Source organism: Phyllobates terribilis, unplaced genomic scaffold (genome assembly GCF_046119375.1).
Source record: "Phyllobates terribilis strain yellow unplaced genomic scaffold, ASM4611937v1 Scaffold_5__5_contigs__length_657084704, whole genome shotgun sequence".
NCBI lineage: Eukaryota > Metazoa > Chordata > Amphibia > Anura > Dendrobatidae > Phyllobates > Phyllobates terribilis.
In genome coordinates, this window is record NW_027362765.1 from 369,733,425 (window position 1) to 369,758,711 (window position 25,287).

Consider the following 25,287-nt stretch of genomic DNA (forward strand, 5'->3'; position numbering starts at 1 on the left):
AGAATATACTGTGATATAGTGTGAGATGATACTGTGATATAGTGTGAGATGATACTGTGATATAGTGTGAGATGATACTGTGATGTAGTGGCAGATGATACTGTGATATAGTGTGAGATGATAATGTGATGTAGTGTGAGATAATACTGTGATATAGTGTGAGATGATACTGTGATATAGTGTAAGATGATACTGTGATATAGTGTGAGAATATACTGTGATATAGTGTGAGATGATACTGTGATATAATATGAGATGATACTGTGATATAGTGTGAGATGATACTGTGATATAGTGTGAGATAATACTGTGATGTAGTGGGAGATGATACTGTGATGTAGTGTGAGATGATACTGTGATATAGTGTGGGATGATACTGTGATATAATATGAGATGATACTGTGATATAGTGTGAGATGATACTGTGATATAGTGTGAGATGATACTGTGATATAATATGAGATGATACTGTAATATAGTGTGAGATGATACTGTGATGTAGTGTGAGATGATACTGTGATATAATATGAGATGATACTGTGATGTAGTGGGAGATGATACTGTGATGTAGTGTGAGATGATACTGTGATGTAGTGTGAGAATATACTGTGATATAGTGTGAGAAGATACTGTGATATAGTGTGAGATGATACTGTGATGTAGTGTGAGATGATACTGTGATATAGTATGAGATGATACTGTGATGTAGTGGGAGATGATACTGTGATATAGTGTGAGATGATACTGTGATGTAGTGTGAGAATATACTGTGATATAGTGTGAGATGATACTGTGATATAGTGAGAGATGATACTGTGATATAGTGTGAGATGATACTGTGATACAGTGTGAGATGATACTGTGATATAGTGTGAGATGATACTGTGATATAGTGTGAGATGATACTGTGATGTAGTGGGAGATGATACTGTGATATAGTGTGAGATGATACTGTGATGTAGTGTGAGAATATACTGTGATATAGTGTGAGATGATACTGTGATATAGTGAGAGATGATACTGTGATATAGTGAGAGATGATACTGTGATATAGTGTGAGATGATACTGTGATATAATATGAGATGATACTGTGATGTAGTGTGAGATGCTACTGTGATGTAGTGTGAGATGATACTGTGATATAACATGAGATGATACTGTGATGTAGTGGGAGATGATACTGTGATGTAGTTTGAGATGATACTGTGATGTAGTGTGAGAATATACTGTGATATAGTGTGAGATGATACTGTGATATAGTGTGAGATGATACTGTGATGTAGTGTGAGATGATACTGTGATATAGTATGAGATGATACTGTGATGTAGTGGGAGATGATACTGTGATATAGTGTGAGATGATACTGTGATGTAGTGTGAGAATATACTGTGATATAGTGTGAGATGATACTGTGATATAGTGAGAGATGACACTGTGATATAGTGTGAGATGATACTGTGATATAGTGTGAGATGATACTGTGATGTAGTGGGAGATGATACTGTGATATAGTGTGAGATGATACTTTGATGTAGTGTGAGAATATACTGTGATATAGTGTGAGATGATACTGTGATATAGTGAGAGATGATACTGTGATATAGTGTGAGATGATACTGTGATGTAGTGGGAGATGATACTGTGATCTAGTGTGAGATGATACTGTGATATAGTGTGAGATGATACTGTGATGTAGTGTGAGATGATACTGTGATGTAGTGTGAGAATATACTGTGATATAGTGTGAGATGATACTGTGATATAGTATGAGATGATACTGTGATGTAGTGGGAGATGATACTGTGATATAGTGTGAGATGATACTGTCATATAGTGTGAGATGATACTGTGATGTAGTGTGAGATGATACTGTGATGTAGTGTGAGAATATACTGTGATATAGTGTGAGATGATACTGTGATGTAGTGTGAGAATATACTGTGATATAGTGTGAGATGATACTGTGATATAGTATGAGATGATACTGTGATGTAGTGGGAGATGATACTGTGATATAGTGTGAGATGATACTATGATATAGTGAGAGATGATACTGTGATATAGTATGAGATGATACTGTGATGTGGTATGAGATGATACTGTGATATAGTGTGAGATGATACTGTGATATAGTGTGAGATGATACTGTGATATAGTATGAGATGATACTGTGATGTAGTGGGAGATGATACTGTGATGTAGTGTGAGAATATACTGTGATATAGTGTGAGATGATACTGTGATATAGTGTGAGATGATACTGTGATATAGTGTGAGATGATACTGTGATATAATGGGAGATGATACTGTGATGTAGTGTGAGATGATACTGTGATGTAGTGTGAGAATATACTGTGATATAGTGTGAGATGATACTGTGATATAGTGTGAGATGATACTGTGATATAGTATGAGATGATACTGTGATGCAGTGGGAGATGATACTGTGATGTAGTGTGAGAATATACTGTGATATAGAGTGAGAATATACTGTGATATAGTGAGAGATGATACTGTGATATAGTGAGAGATGATACTGTGATATAGTGTGAGATGATACTGTGATATAGTGTGAGATGATACTGTGAAATAGTGTGAGATGATACTGTAATATAGTGTGAGATGATACTGTGATATAGTGTGAGATGATACTGTGATATAGTGTGAAATGATACTGTGACATAGTATGAGATGACACTGTGATATAGTGTGAGATGATACTGTGATATAGTGTGAGATGATACTGTGATATAGTGTGAGATGATACTATTATGAAGTGGGAGATGATACTGTGATATAGTAAGAGATGATACTCTGATATAGTGTGAGATGATACTGTGATATAGTGTGAGATGATACTGTTATATAGTGGGAGATGTTACTGTGATATAGTAAGAGATGATACTCTGTTATAGTGTGAGATGATACTGTGATATAGTGGGAGATGATACTGTAATGTAGTGGGAGATGATACTGTGATACAGTGTGAGATGATACTGTGATATAGTGTGAGATGATACTGTGATATAGTGTGAAATGATACTGTGATATAGTGTGAGATAATACTGTGATGTAGTGGGCGATGATACTGTGATGTAGTGGGAGATGATACTGTGATATAATATGAGATGATACTGTGATGTAGTGGGAGATGATACTGTGATGTAGTGGGAGATGATACTGTGATATAATATGAGATGATACTGTGATATATTGTGAGATGATACTGTGATGTAGTGTGAGAACATACTGTGATGTAGTGGGAGATGATACTGTGATATAGTGTGAGATGATAAAGTGATGTAGTGGGAGATGATACTGTGATATAGTATGAGATGATACTGTGATATAGCGTGAGATGATACTGTAATGTAGTGGAAGAGGATACTGTGATATAGTGTGAGATGATACTGTGATGTAGTGGAAGAGGATACTGTGATATAGTGTGAGATGATACTGTGATGTAGTGGAATAGGATACTGTGATATAGTGTGAGATGATACTGTGATATAGTGTGAGATGATAATGTAATGTAGTGGGAGATGATACTGTGATATAGTATGAGATGATACTGTGATATAGTGTGAGATGATACTGTGATATAGTGTGAGATGATACTGTGATATAGTGTGAGATGATACTGTGATATAGTCTGAGATAATACTGTGATGTAGTGGGAGATGATACTGTGATATAGTGTGGGATGATACTGTGATATAGTGTGAGATGATACTGTGATATAGTGTGAGATGATACTGTGATATAGTGTGAGATGATACTGTGATATAGTGTGAGATAATACTGTGATGTAGTGGGAGATGATACTGTGATATAGTGTGCGATGATGCAGTGATGTAGTGGGAGATGATACTGTGATATAGTATGAGATGATACTGTGATATAGTTTGAGTTGATGCAGTGATGTAGTGGGAGATGATACTGTGATATAGTATGAGATGATACTGTGATATAGCGTGAGATAATACTGTGATGTAGTGTGAGATGATACTGTGATATAGTGTGAGATGATACTGTAATATAGTGAGAGATGATACTGTGATATAGTATGAGATGATACTGTGATATAATGTGAGATAATACTGTGATGTAGTGGGAGATGACACTGTGATATAGTGTGAGATGATACTGTGATATAGTGTGAGATGATACTGTGATATAATGTGAGATGATACTGTGATATAGTGTGAGATAATACTGTGATGTAGTGGGAGATGATACTATGATATAGTGTGAGATGATGCAGTGATGTAGTGGGAGATGATACTGTGATATAGTATGAGATGATACTGTGATATAGCGTGAGATAATACTGTGATGTAGTGTGAGATGATACTGTGATATAGTGTGAGATGATACTGTAATATAGTGAGAGATGATACTGTGATATAGTATGAGATGATACTGTGATATAGTGTGAGATGATACAGTGATATAGTGTGAGATGATACTGTGATATAGTGTGAGATGATACTGTGATATAGTGAGAGATGATACTGTGATATAGTGTGAGATGATACTGTGATATAGTGTGAGATAATACTGTGATGTAGTGGGAGATGATACTTTGATATATTGTGAGATGATAATGTGATGTAGTGCGAGATGATACTGTGATATAGTATGAGATGATACTGTGATATAGTGTGAGATGATACTGTGATATAGTGTGAGATAATACTGTGATATAATGTGAGATGATACTGTGATATAGTGTGAGATAATACTGTGATGTAGTGGGAGATGATACTGTGATATAGTGTGGGATGATACTGTGATATAGTGTGAGATGATACTGTGATAGATTGTGAGATGATACTGTGATATAGTGTGAGATGATACTGTGATATAGTGAGAGGTGATACTGTGATATAGTGTGAGATGATACTGTGGTATAGTGTGAGATAATACTGTGATGTAGTGGGAGATGATACTGTGATATAGTGTGAGATGATACAGTGATGTAGTGGGAGATGATACTGTGATATAGTATGAGATAATACTGTGATGTAGTGGGAGATGATACTGTGATCTATTGTGAGATGATACTGTGATATAGTGTGGGATGATACTGTGATATAATATGAGATGATACTGTGATATAGTGTGAGATGATACTGTGATATAGTGTGAGATGATACTGTGATATAATATGAGATGATACTGTGATGTAGTGTGAGATGATACTGTGATGTAGTGTGAGATGATACTGTGATATAATATGAGATGATACTGTGATGTAGTGGGAGATGATACTGTGATGTAGTGTGAGTTGATACTGTGATGTAGTGTGAGAATATACTGTGATATAGTGTGAGATGATACTGTGATATAGTGTGAGATGATACTGTGATGTAGTGTGAGATGATACTGTGATATAGTATGAGATGATACTGTGATGTAGTGGGAGATGATACTGTGATATAGTGTGAGATGATACTGTGATGTAGTGTGAGAATATACTGTGATATAGTGTGAGATGATACTGTGATATAGTGAGAGATGACACTGTGATATAGTGTGAGATGATACTGTGATATAGTGTGAGATGATACTGTGATGTAGTGGGAGATGATACTGTGATATAGTGTGAGATGATACTTTGATGTAGTGTGAGAATATACTGTGATATAGTGTGAGATGATACTGTGATATAGTGAGAGATGATACTGTGATATAGTGTGAGATGATACTGTGATATAGTGGGAGATGATACTGTGATATAGTGTGAGATGATACTGTGATATAGTGTGAGATGATACTGTGATGTAGTGTGAGAATATACTGTGATACAGTGTGAGATGATACTGTGATGTAGTGTGAGAATATACTGTGATATAGTGTGAGATGATACTGTGATGTAGTGGGAGATGATACTGTGATATAGTGTGAGATGATACTGTGATATAGTGTGAGATGATACTGTGATGTAGTGTGAGATGATACTGTGATGTAGTGTGAGAATATACTGTGATATAGTGTGAGATGATACTGTGATATAGTGTGAGATGATACTGTGATGTAGTGTGAGATGATACTGTGATGTAGTGTGAGAATATACTGTGATATAGTGTGAGATGATACTGTGATATACAGTGCCTACAAGTAGTATTCAACCCCCTGCAGATTTAGCTGGTTTGATAAGATGCAAATAAGTTAGAGCCTTCAAACTGCAAACGAGAGTAGGTTTTATGAACAGAAGCATAAATCTTACAAACCAAAAAGTTATGTTGCTCAGTTGAATTTTATTAAATTTTAAACATAAAAGTGTGGGTCAATTATTATTCAACCCCTATGTTTAATATTTTGTGGAATAACCCTTGTTTGCAATTACAGCTAATAATCGTCTTTTATAAGACCTGATCAGGCCGGCACAGGTCTGTGGAGTTATCTTGGCCCACTCCTCCATGCAGATCTTCTCCAAGTTATCTAGGTTCTTTGGGTGTCTCATGTGGACTTTATTCTTGAGCTCCTTCCACAAGTTTTCAATTGGGTTAAGGTCAGGAGACTGACTAGGCCACTCCAACACCTTGACTTTTTCCCTCTTGAACCAGGCCTTAGTTTTCTTGGCTGTGTGCTTTGGGTCATTGTCTTGTTGGAAGATGAAATTACGACCCATCTTAAGATCTTTGATGGAGGAGCGGAGGTTCTTGGCCAAAATCTCCAGGTAGGCCGTGCTATCCATCTTCCCATGGATGCGGACCAGATGGCCAGGCCCCTTGGCTGAGAAACAGCCCCACAGCATGATGCTGCCACCACCATGCTTGACTGTAGGGATGGTATTCTTGGGGTCGTATGCAGTGCCATCCAGTCTCCAAACGTCACGTGTGTGGTTGGCACCAAGGATCTCGATCTTGGTCTCATCAGACCATAGAACCTTGAACCAGTCTGTCTCAGAGTCCTCCAAGTGATCATGAGCAAACTGTAGACGAGCCTTGACATGACGCTTTGAAAATAAAGGTACCTTACGGGCTCGTCTGGAACGGAGACCATTGCGGTGGAGTACGTTACTTATGGTATTGACTGAAACCAATGTCCCCACTGCCATGAGATCTTCCCGGAGCTCCTTCCTTGTTGTCCTTGGGTTAGCCTTGACTCTTCGGACAAGCCTGGCCTCGGCACGGGAGGACACTTTCAAACGCTGTCCAGGCCGTGGAAGGCTAACAGTAGTTCCATAAGCCTTCCACTTATGGATGATGCTCCCAACAGTGGAGACAGGTAGGCCCAACTCCTTGGAAAGGATTTTGTAGCCCTTGCCAGCCTTGTGACCCTCCACGATCTTGTCTCTGATGGCCTTGGAATGCTCCTTTGTCTTTCCCATGTTGACCATGTCTGAGTGCTGTTCACAAGTTTGGGGAGGGTCTTAAATAGTCAGAAAAGGCTGGCAAAAGAGATCTTTAATCCACACATGTGAAGCTCATTATTCTTGGTGCCTGAACTACTTCTTAATACTTTAGGGGGACCAAACAGAATTCTTGTGGTTTGAGGGGTTGAATAATAAATGACACTCTGAATTAACTTTTAACGTTTTTTAAAAAAAAAAAAATAAATTAAAAAAAAAAAGTTGCTGCAGTGCATTTCCCACTTCCAGGCTGATCTACAGTACAAATGTCACAATGCCAAGTTAATTCCGTGTGTGTCAACCAGCAAAATCTGCAGGGGGTTGAATACTACTTGTAGGCACTGTAGTATGAGATGATACTGTGATGTAGTGGGAGATGATACTGTGATATAGTTTGAGATGATACTGTGATATAGTGTGAGATGATACTGTGATGTAGTGTGAGATGATACTGTGATGTAGTGTGAGAATATACTGTGATATAGTGCGAGATGATACTGTGATATAGTGTGAGAATATACTTTGATATAGTATGAGATGATACTGTGATATAGTGTGAGATGACACTGTGATGTAGTGGGAGATGATACTGTGATATAGTGTGAGATGATACTTTGATGTAGTGTGAGAATATACTGTGATATAGTGTGAGATGATACTGTGATATAGTGAGAGATGATACTGTGATATAGTGTGAGATGATACTGTGATATAGTGTGAGATGATACTGTGATATAGTGTGAGATGATTCTGTGATGTAGTGTGAGATGATACTGTGATGTAGTGTGAGAATATACTGTGATACAGTGTGAGATGATACTGTGATGTAGTGTGAGAATATACTGTGATATAGTGTGAGATGATACTGTGATGTAGTGGGAGATGATACTGTGATATAGTGTGAGATGATACTGTGATATAGTGTGAGATGATACTGTGATGTAGTGTGAGATGATACTGTGATGTATTGTGAGAATATACTGTGATATAGTGTGAGATGATACTGTGATATAGTATGAGATGATACTGTGATGTAGTGGGAGATGATACTGTGATATAGTTTGAGATGATACTGTGATATAGTGTGAGATGATACTGTGATGTAGTGTGAGATGATACTGTGATGTAGTGTGAGAATATACTGTGATATAGTGTGAGATGATACTGTGATATAGTGTGAGAATATACATTGATATAGTATGAGATGATACTGTGATGTAGTGGGAGATGATACTGTGATGTAGTGTGAGATGATACTGTGATGTAGTGTGAGAATATACTGTGATATAGTGTGAGATGATACTGTGATATAGTATGAGATGATACTGTGATATAGTGAGAGATGATACTGTGATATAGTGGGAGATGATACTGTGATATAGTATGAGATGATACTGTGATATAGTGAGAGATGATACTGTGATATAGTGTGAGATGATACTGTGATATAGTGGGAGATGATACTGTGATGTAGTGTGAGATGATACTGTGATGTAGTGTGAGAATATACTGTGATATAGTGTGAGATGATACTGTTATATAGTATGAGATGATACTGTGATGTAGTGGGAGATGATACTGTGATGTAGTGTGAGAATATACTGAGATATAGTGTGAGAATATACTGTGATATAGTGTGAGATGATACTGTGATATAGTGTGAGATGATACTGTGATATAGTGTGAGATGATATTGTGATGTAGTGGGAGATGATACTGTGATATAGTGTGAGATGATACTGTGATATAGTGTGAGATGATACTGTGATGTAGTGTGAGATGATACTGTGATATAGTGTGAGATGATACTGTGATGTAGTGTGAGATGATACTGTGATATAGTGTGGGATGATACTGTGATATAGTGTAAGATGATACTGTGATATAGTGTGAGAATATACTGTGATATAGTGTGAGATGATACTGTGATGTAGTGTGAGATGATACTGTGATATAGTGTGAGATGATACTGTGATATAGTGTGAGATGATACTGTGATATAGTGTGAGATGATACTGTGATATAGTGAGATGATACTGTGATATAGTGTAAGATGATACTGTGATATAGTGTAAGATGATACTGTGATATAGTGTGAGAATATACTGTGATATAGTGTGAGATGATACTGTGATATAGTGGGAGATGATACTGTGATGTAGTGTGAGATGATACTGTGATGTAGTGTGAGAATATACTGTGATATAGTGTGAGATGATACTGTGATATAGTGTGAGATGATACTGTGATATAGTATGAGATGATACTGAGATGTAGTGGGAGATGATACTGTGATGTAGTGTGAGAATATACTGTGATATAGTGTGAGAATATACTGTGATATAGTGTGAGATGATACTGTGATATAGTGTGAGATGATACTGTGATATAGTGTGAGATGATACTGTTATATAGTGTGAGATGATACTGTGATGTAGTGGGAGATGATACTGTGATATAGTGTGAGATGATACTGTGATATAGTGTGAGATGATACTGTGATATAGTGAGATGATACTGTGATATAGTGTAAGATGATACTGTGATATACTGTAAGATGATACTGTGATATAGTGAGATGATACTGTGATATAGTGTAAGATGATACTGTGATATAGTGTAAGATGATACTGTGATATAGTGTGAGAATATACTGTGAAATAGTGTGAGATGATACTGTGATATAGTGTGAGAAGATTCTGTGATATAGTGTGAGATGATACTGTGATATAGTGTGAGAATATACTGTGATATAGTGTGAGATGATACTGTGATGTAGTGTTAGATGATACTGTGATATAGTGTGAGATGATACTGTGATATAGTGTGAGAATATACTGTGATATAGTGTGAGATGATACTGTGATGTAGTGTGAGATGATACTGTGATATAGTGTGAGATGATACTGTGATATAGTGTGAGATGATACTGTGATGTAGTGGGAGATGATACTGTGATATAGTGTGAGATGATACTGTGATATAGTGTGAGATGATACTGTGATGTAGTGGGAGATGATACTGTGATATAGTGTGAGATGATACTGTGATATAGTGTGAGATGATACTGTGATATAGTGTAAGATGATACTGTGATATAGTGTGAGAATATACTGTGATATAGTGTGAGATGATATTGTGATGTAGTGTGAGATGATACTGTGATATAGTGTGAGATGATACTGTGATATAGTGTGAGATGATACTGTGATATAGTGAGATGATACTGTGATATAGTGTAAGATGATACTGTGATATAGTGTAAGATGATACTGTGATATAGTGTGAGAATATACTGTGATATAGTGTGAGATGATTCTGTCATATAGTGTAAGATGATACTGTGATATAGTGTGAGATGATACTGTGATATAGTGTAAGATGATACTGTGATATAGTGTGAGATGATACTGTGATATAGTGTGAGATGATTCTGTGATATAGCGTGAGATGATACTGTGATATAGTGTGAGAATATACTGTGATATAGTGTGAGATGATACTGTGATGTAGTGTGAGATGATACTGTGATATAGTGTGAGATGATACTGTGATATAGTGTGAGATGATACTGTGATGTAGTGTGAGATGATACTGTCATATAGTGTGAGATGATACTGTGATATAGTGTGAGATGATACTGTGATATAGTGTGAGATGATACTGTGATATAGTGTGAGAATATACTGTGATATAATACTGTGATGTAGTGTGAGATGATACTGTGATATAGTGTGAGAATATACTGTGATATAGTGTGAGATGATACTGTGATGTAGTGTGAGATGATACTGTGATATAGTGTGAGATGATACTGTGATATAGTGTGAGATGATACTGTGATATAGTGGGAGATGATACTGTGATGTAGTGTGAGATGATACTGTGATGTAGTGTGAGAATATACTGTGATATAGTGTGAGATGATACTGTGATATAGTATGAGATGATACTGTGATGTAGTGGGAGATGATACTGTGATATAGTTTGAGATGATACTGTGATATAGTGTGAGATGATACTGTGATGTAGTGTGAGATGATACTGTGATGTAGTGTGAGAATATACTGTGATATAGTGTGAGATGATACTGTGATATAGTGTGAGAATATACATTGATATAGTATGAGATGATACTGTGATGTAGTGGGAGATGATACTGTGATATAGTGTGAGATGATACTGTGATATAGTGAGAGATAATACTGTGATATAGTATGAGATGATACTGTGATGTAGTATGAGATTATACTGTGATATAGTTTGAGATGATACTGTGATATAGTGTGAGATGATACTGTGATATAGTGTGAGATGATACTGTGATATAGTATGAGATGATACTGTGATGTAGTGGGAGATGATACTGTGATGTAGTGTGAGAATATACTGTGATATAGTGTGAGATGATACTGTGATATAGTGTGAGATGATACTGTGATATAGTGGGAGATGATACTGTGATGTAGTGTGAGATGATACTGTGATGTAGTGTGAGAATATACTGTGATATAGTGTGAGATGATACTGTGATATAGTAAGAGATGATACTGTGATATAGTGAGAGATGATACTGTGATATAGTGGGAGATGATACTGTGATATAGTATGAGATGATACTGTGATATAGTGAGAGATGATACTGTGATATAGTGTGAGATGATACTGTGATATAGTGGGAGATGATACTGTGATGTAGTGTGAGATGATACTGTGATGTAGTGTGAGAATATACTGTGATATAGTGTGAGATGATACTGTTATATAGTATGAGATGATACTGTGATGTAGTGGGAGATGATACTGTGATGTAGTGTGAGAATATACTGTGATATAGTGTGAGAATATACTGTGATATAGTGTGAGATGATACTGTGATATAGTGTGAGATGATACTGTGATATAGTGTGAGATGATACTGTGATGTAGTGGGAGATGATACTGTGATGTAGTGTGAGATGATACTGTGATATAGTGTGAGATGATACTGTGATATAGTGTGAGATGATACTGTGATATAGTGTGAGATGATACTGTGATATAGTGAGATGATACTGTGATATAGTGTAAGATGATACTGTGATATAGTGTAAGATGATACTGTGATATAGTGTGAGAATATACTGTGATATAGTGTGAGATGATACTGTGATATAGTGGGAGATGATACTGTGATGTAGTGTGAGATGATACTGTGATGTAGTGTGAGATGATACTGTGATATAGCATGAGATGATACTGTGATGTAGTGGGAGATGATACTGTGATGTAGTGTGAGAATATACTGTGATATAGTGTGAGATGATACTGTGATATAGTGTGAGATGATACTGTGATATAGCATGAGATGATACTGTGATGTAGTGGGAGATGATACTGTGATGTAGTGTGAGAATATACTGTGATATAGTGTGAGAATATACTGTGATATAGTGTGAGATGATACTGTGATATAGTGTGAGATGATACTGTGATATAGTGTGAGATGATACTGTGATGTAGTGGGAGATGATACTGTGATATAGTGTGAGATGATACTGTGATATAGTGTGAGATGATACTGTGATGTAGTGGGAGATGATACTGTGATATAGTGTGAGATGATACTGTGATATAGTGAGATGATACTGTGATATAGTGTAAGATGATACTGTGATATAGTGTAAGATGATACTGTGATATAGTGTGAGAATATACTGTGAAATAGTGTGAGATGATACTGTGATATAGTGTGAGATGATTCTGTGATATAGTGTGACATGATACTGTGATATAGTGTGAGAATATACTGTGATATAGTGTGAGATGATACTGTGATGTAGTGTTAGATGATACTGTGATATAGTGTGAGATGATACTGTGATATAGTGTGAGAATATACTGTGATATAGTGTGAGATGATACTGTGATGTAGTGTGAGATGATACTGTGATATAGTGTGAGATGATACTGTGATATAGTGTGAGATGATACTGTGATGTAGTGGGAGATGATACTGTGATATAGTGTGAGATGATACTGTGATATAGTGTGAGATGATACTGTGATGTAGTGGGAGATGATACTGTGATATAGTGTGAGATGATACTGTGATATAGTGTGAGATGATACTGTGATATAGTGTAAGATGATACTGTGATATAGTGTGAGAATATACTGTGATATAGTGTGAGATGATACTGTGATGTAGTGTGAGATGATACTGTGATATAGTGTGAGATGATACTGTGATATAGTGTGAGATGATACTGTGATATAGTGTGAGATGATACTGTGATATAGTGAGATGATACTGTGATATAGTGTAAGATGATACTGTGATATAGTGTAAGATGATATTGTGATATAGTGTGAGAATATACTGTGATATAGTGTGAGATGATTCTGTCATATAGTGTAAGATGATACTGTGATATAGTGTGAGATGATACTGTAATATAGTGTAAGATGATACTGTGATATAGTGTGAGATGATACTGTGATATAGTGTGAGATGATTCTGTGATATAGTGTGAGATGATACTGTGATATAGTGTGAGAATATACTGTGATATAGTGTGAGATGATACTGTGATGTAGTGTGAGATGATACTGTGATATAGTGTGAGATGATACTGTGATATAGTGTGAGATGATACTGTGATGTAGTGTGAGATGATACTGTGATATAGTGTGAGATGATACTGTGATATAGTGTGAGATGATACTGTGATATAGTGTGAGATGATACTGTGATATAGTGTGAGAATATACTGTGATATAGTGTGAGATGATACTGTGATGTAGTGTGAGATGATACTGTGATATAGTGTGAGAATATACTGTGATATAGTGTGAGATGATACTGTGATGTAGTGTGAGATGATACTGTGATATAGTGTGAGATGATACTGTGATATAGTGTGAGATGATACTGTGATATAGTGGGAGATGATACTGTGATGTAGTGTGAGATGATACTGTGATATAGTGTGAGATGATACTGTGATATAGTGTGAGATGATACTGTGATATAGTGTGAGAATATACTGTGATATAGTGTGAGATGATACTGTGATATAGTGTGAGATGATACTGTGATGTAGTGTGAGAATATACTGTGATATAGTGTGAGATGATACTGTGATATAGTGTGAGATGATACTGTGATGTAGTGTGAGATGATACTGTGATATAGTGTGAGATGATACTGTGATATAGTGTGAGATGATACTGTGATGTAGTGTGAGATGATACTGTGATATAGTGTGAGAATATACTGTGATATAGTGTGAGATGATACTGTGATGTAGTGTGAGAATATACTGTGATATAGTGTGAGATGATACTGTGATGTAGTGTGAGATGATACTGTGATATAGTGTGAGAATATACTGTGATATAGTGTGAGATGATACTGTGATGTAGTGTGAGATGATACTGTGATATAGTGTGAGATGATACTGTGATGTAGTGTGAGAATATACTGTGATATAGTGTGAGAATATACTGTGATATAGTGTGAGATGATACTGTGATGTAGTGTGAGAATATACTGTGATATAGTGTGAGATGATACTGTGATATAGTGTGAGATGATACTGTGATGTAGTGTGAGAATATACTGTGATATAGTGTGAGATGATACTGTGATATAGTGTGAGATGATACTGTGATATAGTGTGAGATAATACTGTGATGTAGTGTGAGATGATACTGTGATATAGTGTGAGATGATACTGTGATATAGTGTGAGATAATACTGTGATGTAGTGTGAGATGATACTGTGATATAGTGTGAGATGATACTGTGATGTAGTGTGAGATGATACTGTGATATAGTGGGAGATGATACTGTGATGTAGTGTGAGATGATACTGTGATATAGTGTGAGATGATACTATGATATAGTGTGAGATGATACTGTGATATAGTGTGAGATGATACTGTGATATAGTGTAAGATGATACTGTGATATAGTGTGAGATGATACTGTGATATAGTGAGATGATACTGTGATATAGTGTAAGATGATACTGTGATATAGTGTAAGATGATATTGTGATATAGTGTGAGAATATACTGTGATATAGTGTGAGATGATTCTGTGATATAGTGTAAGATAATACTGTGATATAGTGTGAGATGATACTGTGATATAGTGTAAGATGATACTGTGATATAGTGTGAGATGATACTGTGATATAGTGTGAGATGATTCTGTGATATAGTGTGAGATGATACTGTGATATAGTGTGAGAATATACTGTGATATAGTGTGAGATGATACTGTGATGTAGTGTGAGATGATACTGTGATATAGTGTGAGATGATACTGTGATATAGTGTGAGATGATACTGTGATGTAGTGTGAGATGATACTGTGATATAGTGTGAGATGATACTGTGATATAGTGTGAGATGATACTGTGATATAGTGTGAGATGATACTGTGATATAGTGTGAGAATATACTGTGATATAGTGTGAGATGATACTGTGATGTAGTGTGAGATGATACTGTGATATAGTGTGAGAATATACTGTGATATAGTGTGAGATGATACTGTGATGTAGTGTGAGATGATACTGTGATATAGTGTGAGATGATACTGTGATATAGTGGGAGATGATACTGTGATGTAGTGTGAGATGATAATGTGATATAGTGGGAGATGATACTGTGATGTAGTGTGAGATGATACTGTGATATAGTGTGAGATGATACTGTGATATAGTGTGAGATGATACTGTGATATAGTGTGAGAATATACTGTGATATAGTGTGAGATGATACTGTGATATAGTGTGAGATGATACTGTGATATAGTGTGAGATGATACTGTGATGTAGTGTGAGAATATACTGTGATATAGTGTGAGATGATACTGTGATATAGTGTGAGATAATACTGTGATGTAGTGTGAGATGATACTGTGATATAGTGTGAGATGATACTGTGATGTAGTGTGAGATGATACTGTGATGTAGTGTGAGAATATACTGTGATATAGTGTGAGATGATACTGTGATGTAGTGTGAGATGATACTGTGATATAGTGTGAGAATATACTGTGATATAGTGTGAGATGATACTGTGATGTAGTGTGAGAATATACTGTGATATAGTGTGAGATGATACTGTGATGTAGTGTGAGATGATACTGTGATATAGTGTGAGAATATACTGTGATATAGTGTGAGATGATACTGTGATGTAGTGTGAGATGATACTGTGATATAGTGTGAGATGATACTGTGATGTAGTGTGAAATGATACTGTGATATAGTGTGAGATAATACTGTGATATAGTGTGAGATGATACTGTGATATAGTGTGAGATGATACTGTGATGTAGTGTGAGAATATACTGTGATATAGTGTGAGATGATACTGTGATGTAGTGTGAGAATATACTGTGATATAGTGTGAGATGATACTGTGATGTAGTGTGAGATGATACTGTGATATAGTGTGAGAATATACTGTGATATAGTGTGAGATGATACTGTGATGTAGTGTGAGAATATACTGTGATATAGTGTGAGATGATACTGTGATGTAGTGTGAGATGATACTGTGATATAGTGTGAGAATATACTGTGATATAGTGTGAGATGATACTGTGATGTAGTGTGAGATGATACTGTGATATAGTGTGAGATGATACTGTGATGTAGTGTGAAATGATACTGTGATATAGTGTGAGATAATACTGTGATGTAGTGTGAGATGATACTGTGATATAGTGTGAGATGATACTGTGATGTAGTGTGAGAATATACTGTGATATAGTGTGAGATGATACTGTGATGTAGTGTGAGATGATACTGTGATATAGTGTGAGAATATACTGTGATATAGTGTGAGATGATACTGTGATGTAGTGTGAGAATATACTGTGATATAGTGTGAGATGATACTGTGATATAGTGTGAGATGATACTGTGATATAGTGTGAGATAATACTGTGATGTAGTGTGAGATGATACTGTGATATAGTGTGAGATGATACTGTGATATAGTGTGAGATAATACTGTGATGTAGTGTGAGATGATACTGTGATATAGTGTGAGATGATACTGTGATGTAGTGTGAGATGATACTGTGATATAGTGGGAGATGATACTGTGATGTAGTGTGAGATGATACTGTGATATAGTGTGAGATGATACTGTGATATAGTGTGAGATGATACTGTGATATAGTGTGAGATGATACTGTGATGTAGTGTGAGAATATACTGTGATATAGTGTGAGATGATACTGTGATATAGTGTGAGATGATACTGTGATATAGTGTGAGATAATACTGTGATGTAGTGTGAGATGATACTGTGATATAGTGTGAGATGATACTGTGATATAGTGTGAGATAATACTGTGATGTAGTGGGAGATGATACTGTGATATAGTGTGAGATGATACTGTGATATAGTGTGAGATAATACTGTGATATAGTGTGAGATGATACTGTGATGTAGTGTGAGATGATACTGTGATGTAGTGTGAGATGATACTGTGATATAGTGTGAGATGATACTGTGATATAGTGTGAGATGATACTGTGATATAGTGTGAGATGATACTGTAATGTAGTGGGAGATGGCAATGTGATATAGTATAAGGTGATACTGTGATGTAGTAAGAGATGATACTGTGTTATCTCAGGTGATTCAGGCGCGTGCTCCGTTTGATCATCCTCCATATGACAGTACCTCACTGTACCTCCATGCGTCTCCTGTTTCATGCCCGGCAGCGTACAGCGTATGTCGCAGCCCTCCGCCGCCGCCCCTGTTACCTACCTGTATCAGAGCCTTCTTAATGAGCTTGCTGATGTCTTGTCTCCACTCGGGGATGTCGGGATTGTGATAATCCAGATTCGGAGAAAATGACAACAGCTGTGACTGGAAATACTCTGAAACACAACCATTAAAAGACGCTTTGTGTCAATTCCCCGGGCATCGCCTTTTAATATTCAGCACTGACTTTGTTGGAGTCTTGGAATGGAAAATTTCGACAAACTTCAAAAAAAATCTCTCTGCTTTCACGTCATACAGAAGGCGGCTTACAGACTTCTGCCTATCAGAGTAGATATTCATTAGCCGCCGGAGGCCATCAGGTAGCATGCGGCCAGCGGTGCGCCCACAGACACTTAATGGCTTTTTAAATTAACATTGTCACCAATTGGATAATGACATTGTACTCGGAGATCTCGTCTGCTCATGTCCCTTACAGGACAGATGGCTGCTCGCCATGATGTTTGGATTCTGGAGGAAGAAGTTGCAATTTAGTTTCATGTTTTTGTAATTTCTGTCATTTTTTTTCTAGGACAGGGACTAATATCAGATTGGTGGGGGTCAATCTATCAGCCGATACCTGGTCCTGCGGAGGCTGGATGTACGCGGTGTACGGAGCTGGAACATCAGAGCCCCATACATCGTATAGTCGTTATTCTCGGGTACAAGAAACGACCACTACTTATATGGGGCTGTGCTGTTCCGGCTCGTACACTGTACGCTTCTGGCCACGGCTGATCGGTGTTAGACTCCTACCTATCTGATATTAATGACAGACCCCAAGCCCTAGAAAACCCCTTTATTCAAAAATAATTGAAAAAAACGCAACAATGATGACCTCTGTTTATTAAGGAGGTATCCTCGACCATAGTATTCATGGTCATGGGAGGCTGGACTAAAGCACCACCACGGTCAGCAGAAAAAAAGTGTCCGCTTCCCCTTTATTGTTTTCAAGCCACAGTGCCCCCCATTCCGTTATTTTTGTTCCTGGTATTGCAATTTAGTCGCATGTACAAGAATTAAACTCAACTACTTTTAGTTTCAATACCAGGAACAGCCTTATGGAATGACGCTTGTGCCTGGTACCGATGAAGAAGGTCATCAAGGTTATGAACGTTGGACCCCCAATGATCAGATATTGAGGGTAGGATACGTGCTCTCTCCATCTCTCCTTAAAATAATCTTTTCTAGAAAATGGCATAAACCAATGACCATGAATCAAAAAGGTACAAGACCCATAATATCAAGGAGTTGTGAATTAAACAGAATTATACCCAGTGGCGAAGATCAGACTAGACCTCTTATTCTGGTGCCAAATATGGTGACCCAGAAGGAATGGGTGTCTATTTCCTCCTCCAAATCTTTTTCAATGACCCTTGGATTAACGCCCCGTAATCAAAGGGGATTAGATCAACCAAAGATGGACTCCGTGTCTTCAGTGCCCCAAAAAACTGAGTGCTACAATGTAATATTGCAAAGAAAGACATATTGTAGTCTTTAAAGGATTCACATTTGGCGCAAAAGTTGAGAAAATTGCCCAAAGTAAGGATTCCACGTGCCACCAGTATAAGGGGCTTTCACATGGCGTTCAAGCAGCCGTTCAGTGGCTCACGTCGCGGCTTATGTCCGAACCCCCTGCAAAATGGGATTGGAAAGTATGCACCGAAGGGGCCATAGACTATAATGGTGGCAACAGATTGAACGTGCGTTCTGCCGTGCATCATTTTATGGTGCATACGCCTACTGGAGGTGGACACCAAGACACAATCTACTACTAACTAAAAAGGATACACATTATTTTTTGTCCATAAAATAAACATTACCCCTGCATGCCTGCCCTGTATGGGCCCTTAAAGGTGTATGGACTCCCATCAAGAACAGTCTAATCTGTATCTGTGGCTTTTGGACATCATAGTGTTCCCATTATTACTATACAGGGATATTAGGGGGTTATACTGTTGACTTTAAAGACTTGACACTAACTGCTTACATGGTATATCAGAAGGACTTACCGTGTACAGCAACCTCTTTGGTGTCCTGTATGAGAGCGTTTCCAGAGGACACCTGCACGGTGATGGTGTTCACACCTTCCACATGAAATGTCAGTGAGATGCTGCAGTCCAGGGTGATCAGAGGCTGGAAATATAGAAGAGAAGTGTCCTGTGTGGTCAGTAACATATCCACAATGTAACAGGCAATCTATCAGGTCTGGAAACACATTGGCATCCAGAGATCACAATGTAGGGAGCCACTGGGCGGACAGAGGTGGTCTCCTCCATTTGTTATGGTCTCTGTCTCTTACAGGAAGCTCTGATCCCAATTGTGCCCTAAATACGCCTTATGGCAACATATCCCATTGCACATACATAATGCAGCACTAATGACCTTTAGATATAAGCTGTAAATTTAAAATGAAAATAGATCAGAAAGTCATATGCATCCGGAGAAAAATCACAGCTTGTAAGGCAAAATAAGAAGCCCTGATACAACTATACTATTTTTTTTTGTTTTTGCAATTCCACCCCACCTTGGAATTTATTTCCCATCTTTCAGTAAAGTGAAGGTGCCTTTCAAAACTCGTCTTGCAAAACACAAACTCTTGTACGGCAAGGTAGACAGAAAAATGAAAAAATTATGGCTCATGGATGAAGGGGAGGAACAAACGGAAAAAAAATAAAAATAAAAATAAACGCGGACTCAAGGGGTGTCTGGGGGGTGATACACCTGTCTGGGGGGTGATACACCTGTCTGGAGGGTGATACACCTGTCTGGGGGGTGATACATCTGTCTGGGGGAGTAATACACCTGTCTGGAGGGTGATACACCTGTCTGGAGGGTGATACACCTGTCTGGGGGGTGTTACATCTGTCTGGGGGAGTAATACGCCTGTCTGGGGGGTGATACACCTGTCTGGAGGGTGATACACCTGTCTGGGGGGGGTGATACACCTGTCTGGGGGGTGTTACATCTGTCTGGGGGAGTAATACGCCTGTCTGGGGGGTGATACACCTGTCTGGGGGGTGATACACCTGTCTGGGGGAGTAATACGCCTGTCTGGGGGGTGATACACCTGTCTGGGGGGTGTTACATATGTCTGGGGGAGTAATACGCCTGTCTGGGGGGTGATACACCAGTCTGGGGGGGTGATACATCTGTCTGGGGGGTGTTACATCTGTCTGGCGGAGTAATACACCTGTCTGGGGGGTGATACACCTGTCTGGAGGGTGATACACCTGTCTGGGGGGTGATACACCTGTCTGGGGGGTGTTACATCTGTCTGGGGGAGTAATACGCCTGTCTGGAGGGTGATACACCTGTCTGGGGGGTGTTACATCTGTCTGGGGGGTGTTACACCTGTCTGGGGGGTGTTACACCTGTCTGGGGGTGTGTGATACACCTGTCTGGGGGGGTGATACACCTGTCTGGGGGGGGGGGTGATACACCTGTCTGGGGGGGGGGGGTGATACACCTGTCTGGGGGGGTGATACACCTGTCTGGGGGGGGGTGATACACCTGTCTGGGGGGGGTGATACACCTGTCTGGGGGGTGTTACATCTGTCTGGGGGAGTAATACGCCTGTCTGGAGGGTGATACACCTGTCTGGGGGGTGATACACCTGTCTGGGGGGTGTTACATCTGTCTGGGGGGTGTTACACCTGTCTGGGGGTGTGTGATACACCTGTCTGGGGGGGGGTGATACACCTGTCTGGGGGGGTGATACACCTGTCTGGGGGGTGATACACCTGTATGGAGGGTGATACACCAGTCTGGAGGGTGATACACCTGTCTGGGGGGTGATACACCTGTCTGGTGGGTGATACACCTGTCGGGGGGGTGATACACCTGTCTGGAGGGTGATACACCTGTGTGGAGGGTGATACACCTGTCTGGTGGGTGATACACCTGTCGGGGGGGTGATACACCTGTCTGGAGGGTGATACACCTGTGTGGAGGGTGATACACCTGTCTGGAGGGTGATACACCTGTGTGGAGGGTGATACACCTGTGTGGAGGGTGATACACCTGTCAGCAATGCATTATTTGGGCATCGGATAGCCTCGCCTGTATACAAAGTAGCAGTTAATAATATGTCTAATCTGATAGTTCCAAGATGTATCAATATAAGCACTGGGGACACATTCCTCTATCATTATCGTCGTCTCCCACTATATCTCACAGGTGTGAACAAGAATATCCATAATTGAATGTATTACATTCAGAACATTCTAGTATATATAATATTGGTGCCTATAATGTATTGTACCACATTATTAATAATGAAAACATTAAAAGAGTTAGAAAAAAGGAAAGTACATATCCCATAATCACTGTGATTTTTGATAAAAATATTATGAGAAAAAGAGGATAAATATAAAAGTATGTATTATAGTAATAAAACCCCCATTATCAACAGAATACAAGTGTGTAATTAGTGTTTGAACGTGAGAATAATAAAGGACGTGAACTGGAGATCATTCTATCACAATGGGATTATGACCCCAATCAGATTCTCTACTTAACATGATGGGGAGGTAAGATAATTACCATGAAAACTATCGCTATAGGTGAATAACTTCGCCCTTATTTACTGTCTTTTAAAGATACGATGTGTATACAATACTATATTTAAGTGTTCGCTCACACTGGAGTCTGCTCTCTGATGTTTTATCTGACAGCGCTCGGCCCAATGTTTTACTATGGGGCAGAGCAGGTCTGCGATTATCTTCTCATGATGATTCGGATGCTACGATTGCATCGGAGCGTATCGCACTCTCCCATTCAAGTCTATGGGTGCGTGTGAAACATCAGACTTCACACAGATGTCATGTGTTAGGGTTGGGACTGGGGCTTTATGTGCCGCCCCTATCCATTGAACTCTCTCCAGCAGTTCCCCATGAACTGTGACCTACAGCATTGGCCATCCTAATGCATTTAAACAGACTAGCATCCCTCTCCCAGACACACGCCATGAAGAAGCAGTGCAAAACGCGCGTCAGGGTAGAGGGACACTGGACCTGCCTTGCAAGTGTGACTCAGTTATTAGCTAGTAATATTAAGTATCTTCATGGGATTTTAATACATTTAAGGCACCTTTTTGCCTAACTGTACACAGTCAGTGATTCAGGCATTTGGATGTATTGACTATTATTAGAGAACCATATGGCAGTATTATTTAGACAGTATCTGCTGGTATTATCAGAGCTTGGTTATGTTGGTTTACTGTATGACGGTATTATATAATTATTTGTATGGCACTGTGGCTTGTCTGCTGGCATTTGTTCACTTTTTTGGTACTTTTTCAATGATTATGGCTGTGACGGTGCTGCCATAACATTTTATTATTTATTGTAACAGATTTTTATCCGGCGCTTGCAGAAGTCAAAACCTGTTTGAGGACCATGCTGTCCTCCTACGTGGGTCCACATAAAGAGCCCATGTGTGATAGTAAGATGTGCACCCCCTATAGTGCCCCCACTATCGACTACTCTGCACAGCTGCTGCTCATAGACCACAGGTAAAGGGGAAACGCAGCAAACAACTACTCCCATTATCCTAAACCCGCAGATCGGCTCAGCCACTATACCAGACATGCCCACCCTCACACTAAGCCGGCAATATCTCTCATTTTTTTCCCGTTCGGCTTCATAATTATTAGCTGCCGCTTTCACCACTTCAAAGAGAAACTTTTAAATAATGTTCCTCTCCCTTTATGTTTTATTCTTTTGAGGGTAATTACCTTTCTTTCTAAAGAAGTCGGCAGCTCACCCCCCTCCCCAACTAGGATTTAACTACTTTCTTGTCATTTTGCACAAAGAAACCCCGGCTGGGAGCATCATTTAAAGGAGCCATGTCTTATAACATGTACATGTGAGGCTGCAGATCGGGAGTTGACATCAATAATGATACATAATTGTCACACGAAGATACAAAAAGTGCAACTGTCCAGTCCGATAGAACAATTATATAACAGAAGCAATAATAAAGACTGGGACAATGTTACATTTTGTTACATGCAGATGACTCTGTCCTTAGACTTAGTCAATTTATACTTGCAGTACCACATTTCACCACAAGTGGCAGTATACAAAATGTGAAATCATTGACAAACAGTAGGTATTTTTTTCTTATTAGCTTTTACTATTTTTTGATTTCCCCATAGAGGACTTGAACCTGTGATTTTTTTGATTGGTTGTGCCATATACTGCAGCACCACAATATTGAGGTATGTAGGGAAATTAATGATGTCCTATTAAACCCGGCCAGAGGCTTTGATAGGGACCTTCAGTATGCCAAAAGCATCCATTGAAACCATGCGGTGCAGACCAAGGGTATCGGAGTGGACCCCCACCACAGATTACACCAATAAATGCCACTGTAAGAGGCCGTAAAAAACAGATGCCTACTGTATAACACAGCCGACACGCACTGAGTATGGTGCAGGCTCAACTCCCAAGCCCGCACCATACCCATGTACTCAACATGCAAGGTAGATGTTGAGAGGGGTTAAAACAAATAGCCCCCATTAGATATCGCTTTTCTGATACAGAGCTCCAAATTAAATAGTTAAATTCTGTTACCTCCATCCACCACTAGAGGGAGCTATACTGTAGTTTAAGTGGGTGGTTCAAAGTATGCAGTAAGTTCCTGAACTCCCCCTAGTGGTGGCTGCATGTATAAAGAATTGTATAATTAATTTCCCTTTATGAAAGGGAAACAGAGATTTGAATCGAGGAAAGGCACAAACATATCTCAAAATACATTAAAAAATTGGATCAGCACCAAATTCTGGACTTCAATGGATCCATCATAATTATTGCACTACTGCAACTAGTGATGTGGCTGTATATGTACAACTATAACAATAAAAATGATACCAGTCTTGTAGTAATCCGATGTGCCAGGGTTGAGAAATCAAGCTTTAAAGCCACATGCAAATTAGCCTGAAAGTATAAATTTACATGGTACATGGCCACACCCCCACATTGCACCTCCTGGCTAATTTGCATGTTGGCTTCAGAGCTTGATTTCTCAGCCCTAGTACATCGGATTAATACAAGGCTGGTATTATTTTTATTGTTATATTAGGACCTACACAGTCATGTCACTAGTTACAGTAATGAAGTCTCTTGACAGGTTTACCTTTTA

At 38.5% G+C, this 25,287-nt stretch overlaps 1 protein-coding gene across 1 annotated transcript in view; it reads right to left on the bottom strand.

Annotated features, from left to right (window-relative positions):
* Positions 1-25,287, bottom strand: part of SORCS3 (sortilin related VPS10 domain containing receptor 3) — a 921,810-nt gene that overhangs the window by 45,035 nt on the left and 851,488 nt on the right. Inside the window, exons 21-22 of the mRNA XM_073684759.1 lie at positions 20,154-20,277; positions 18,148-18,260 (exon numbers count right to left, since the gene is read on the bottom strand). Coding sequence (XP_073540860.1) covers positions 18,148-18,260; positions 20,154-20,277 — 237 coding nt within the window. The remainder of the gene's footprint in view (positions 1-18,147; positions 18,261-20,153; positions 20,278-25,287) is intronic.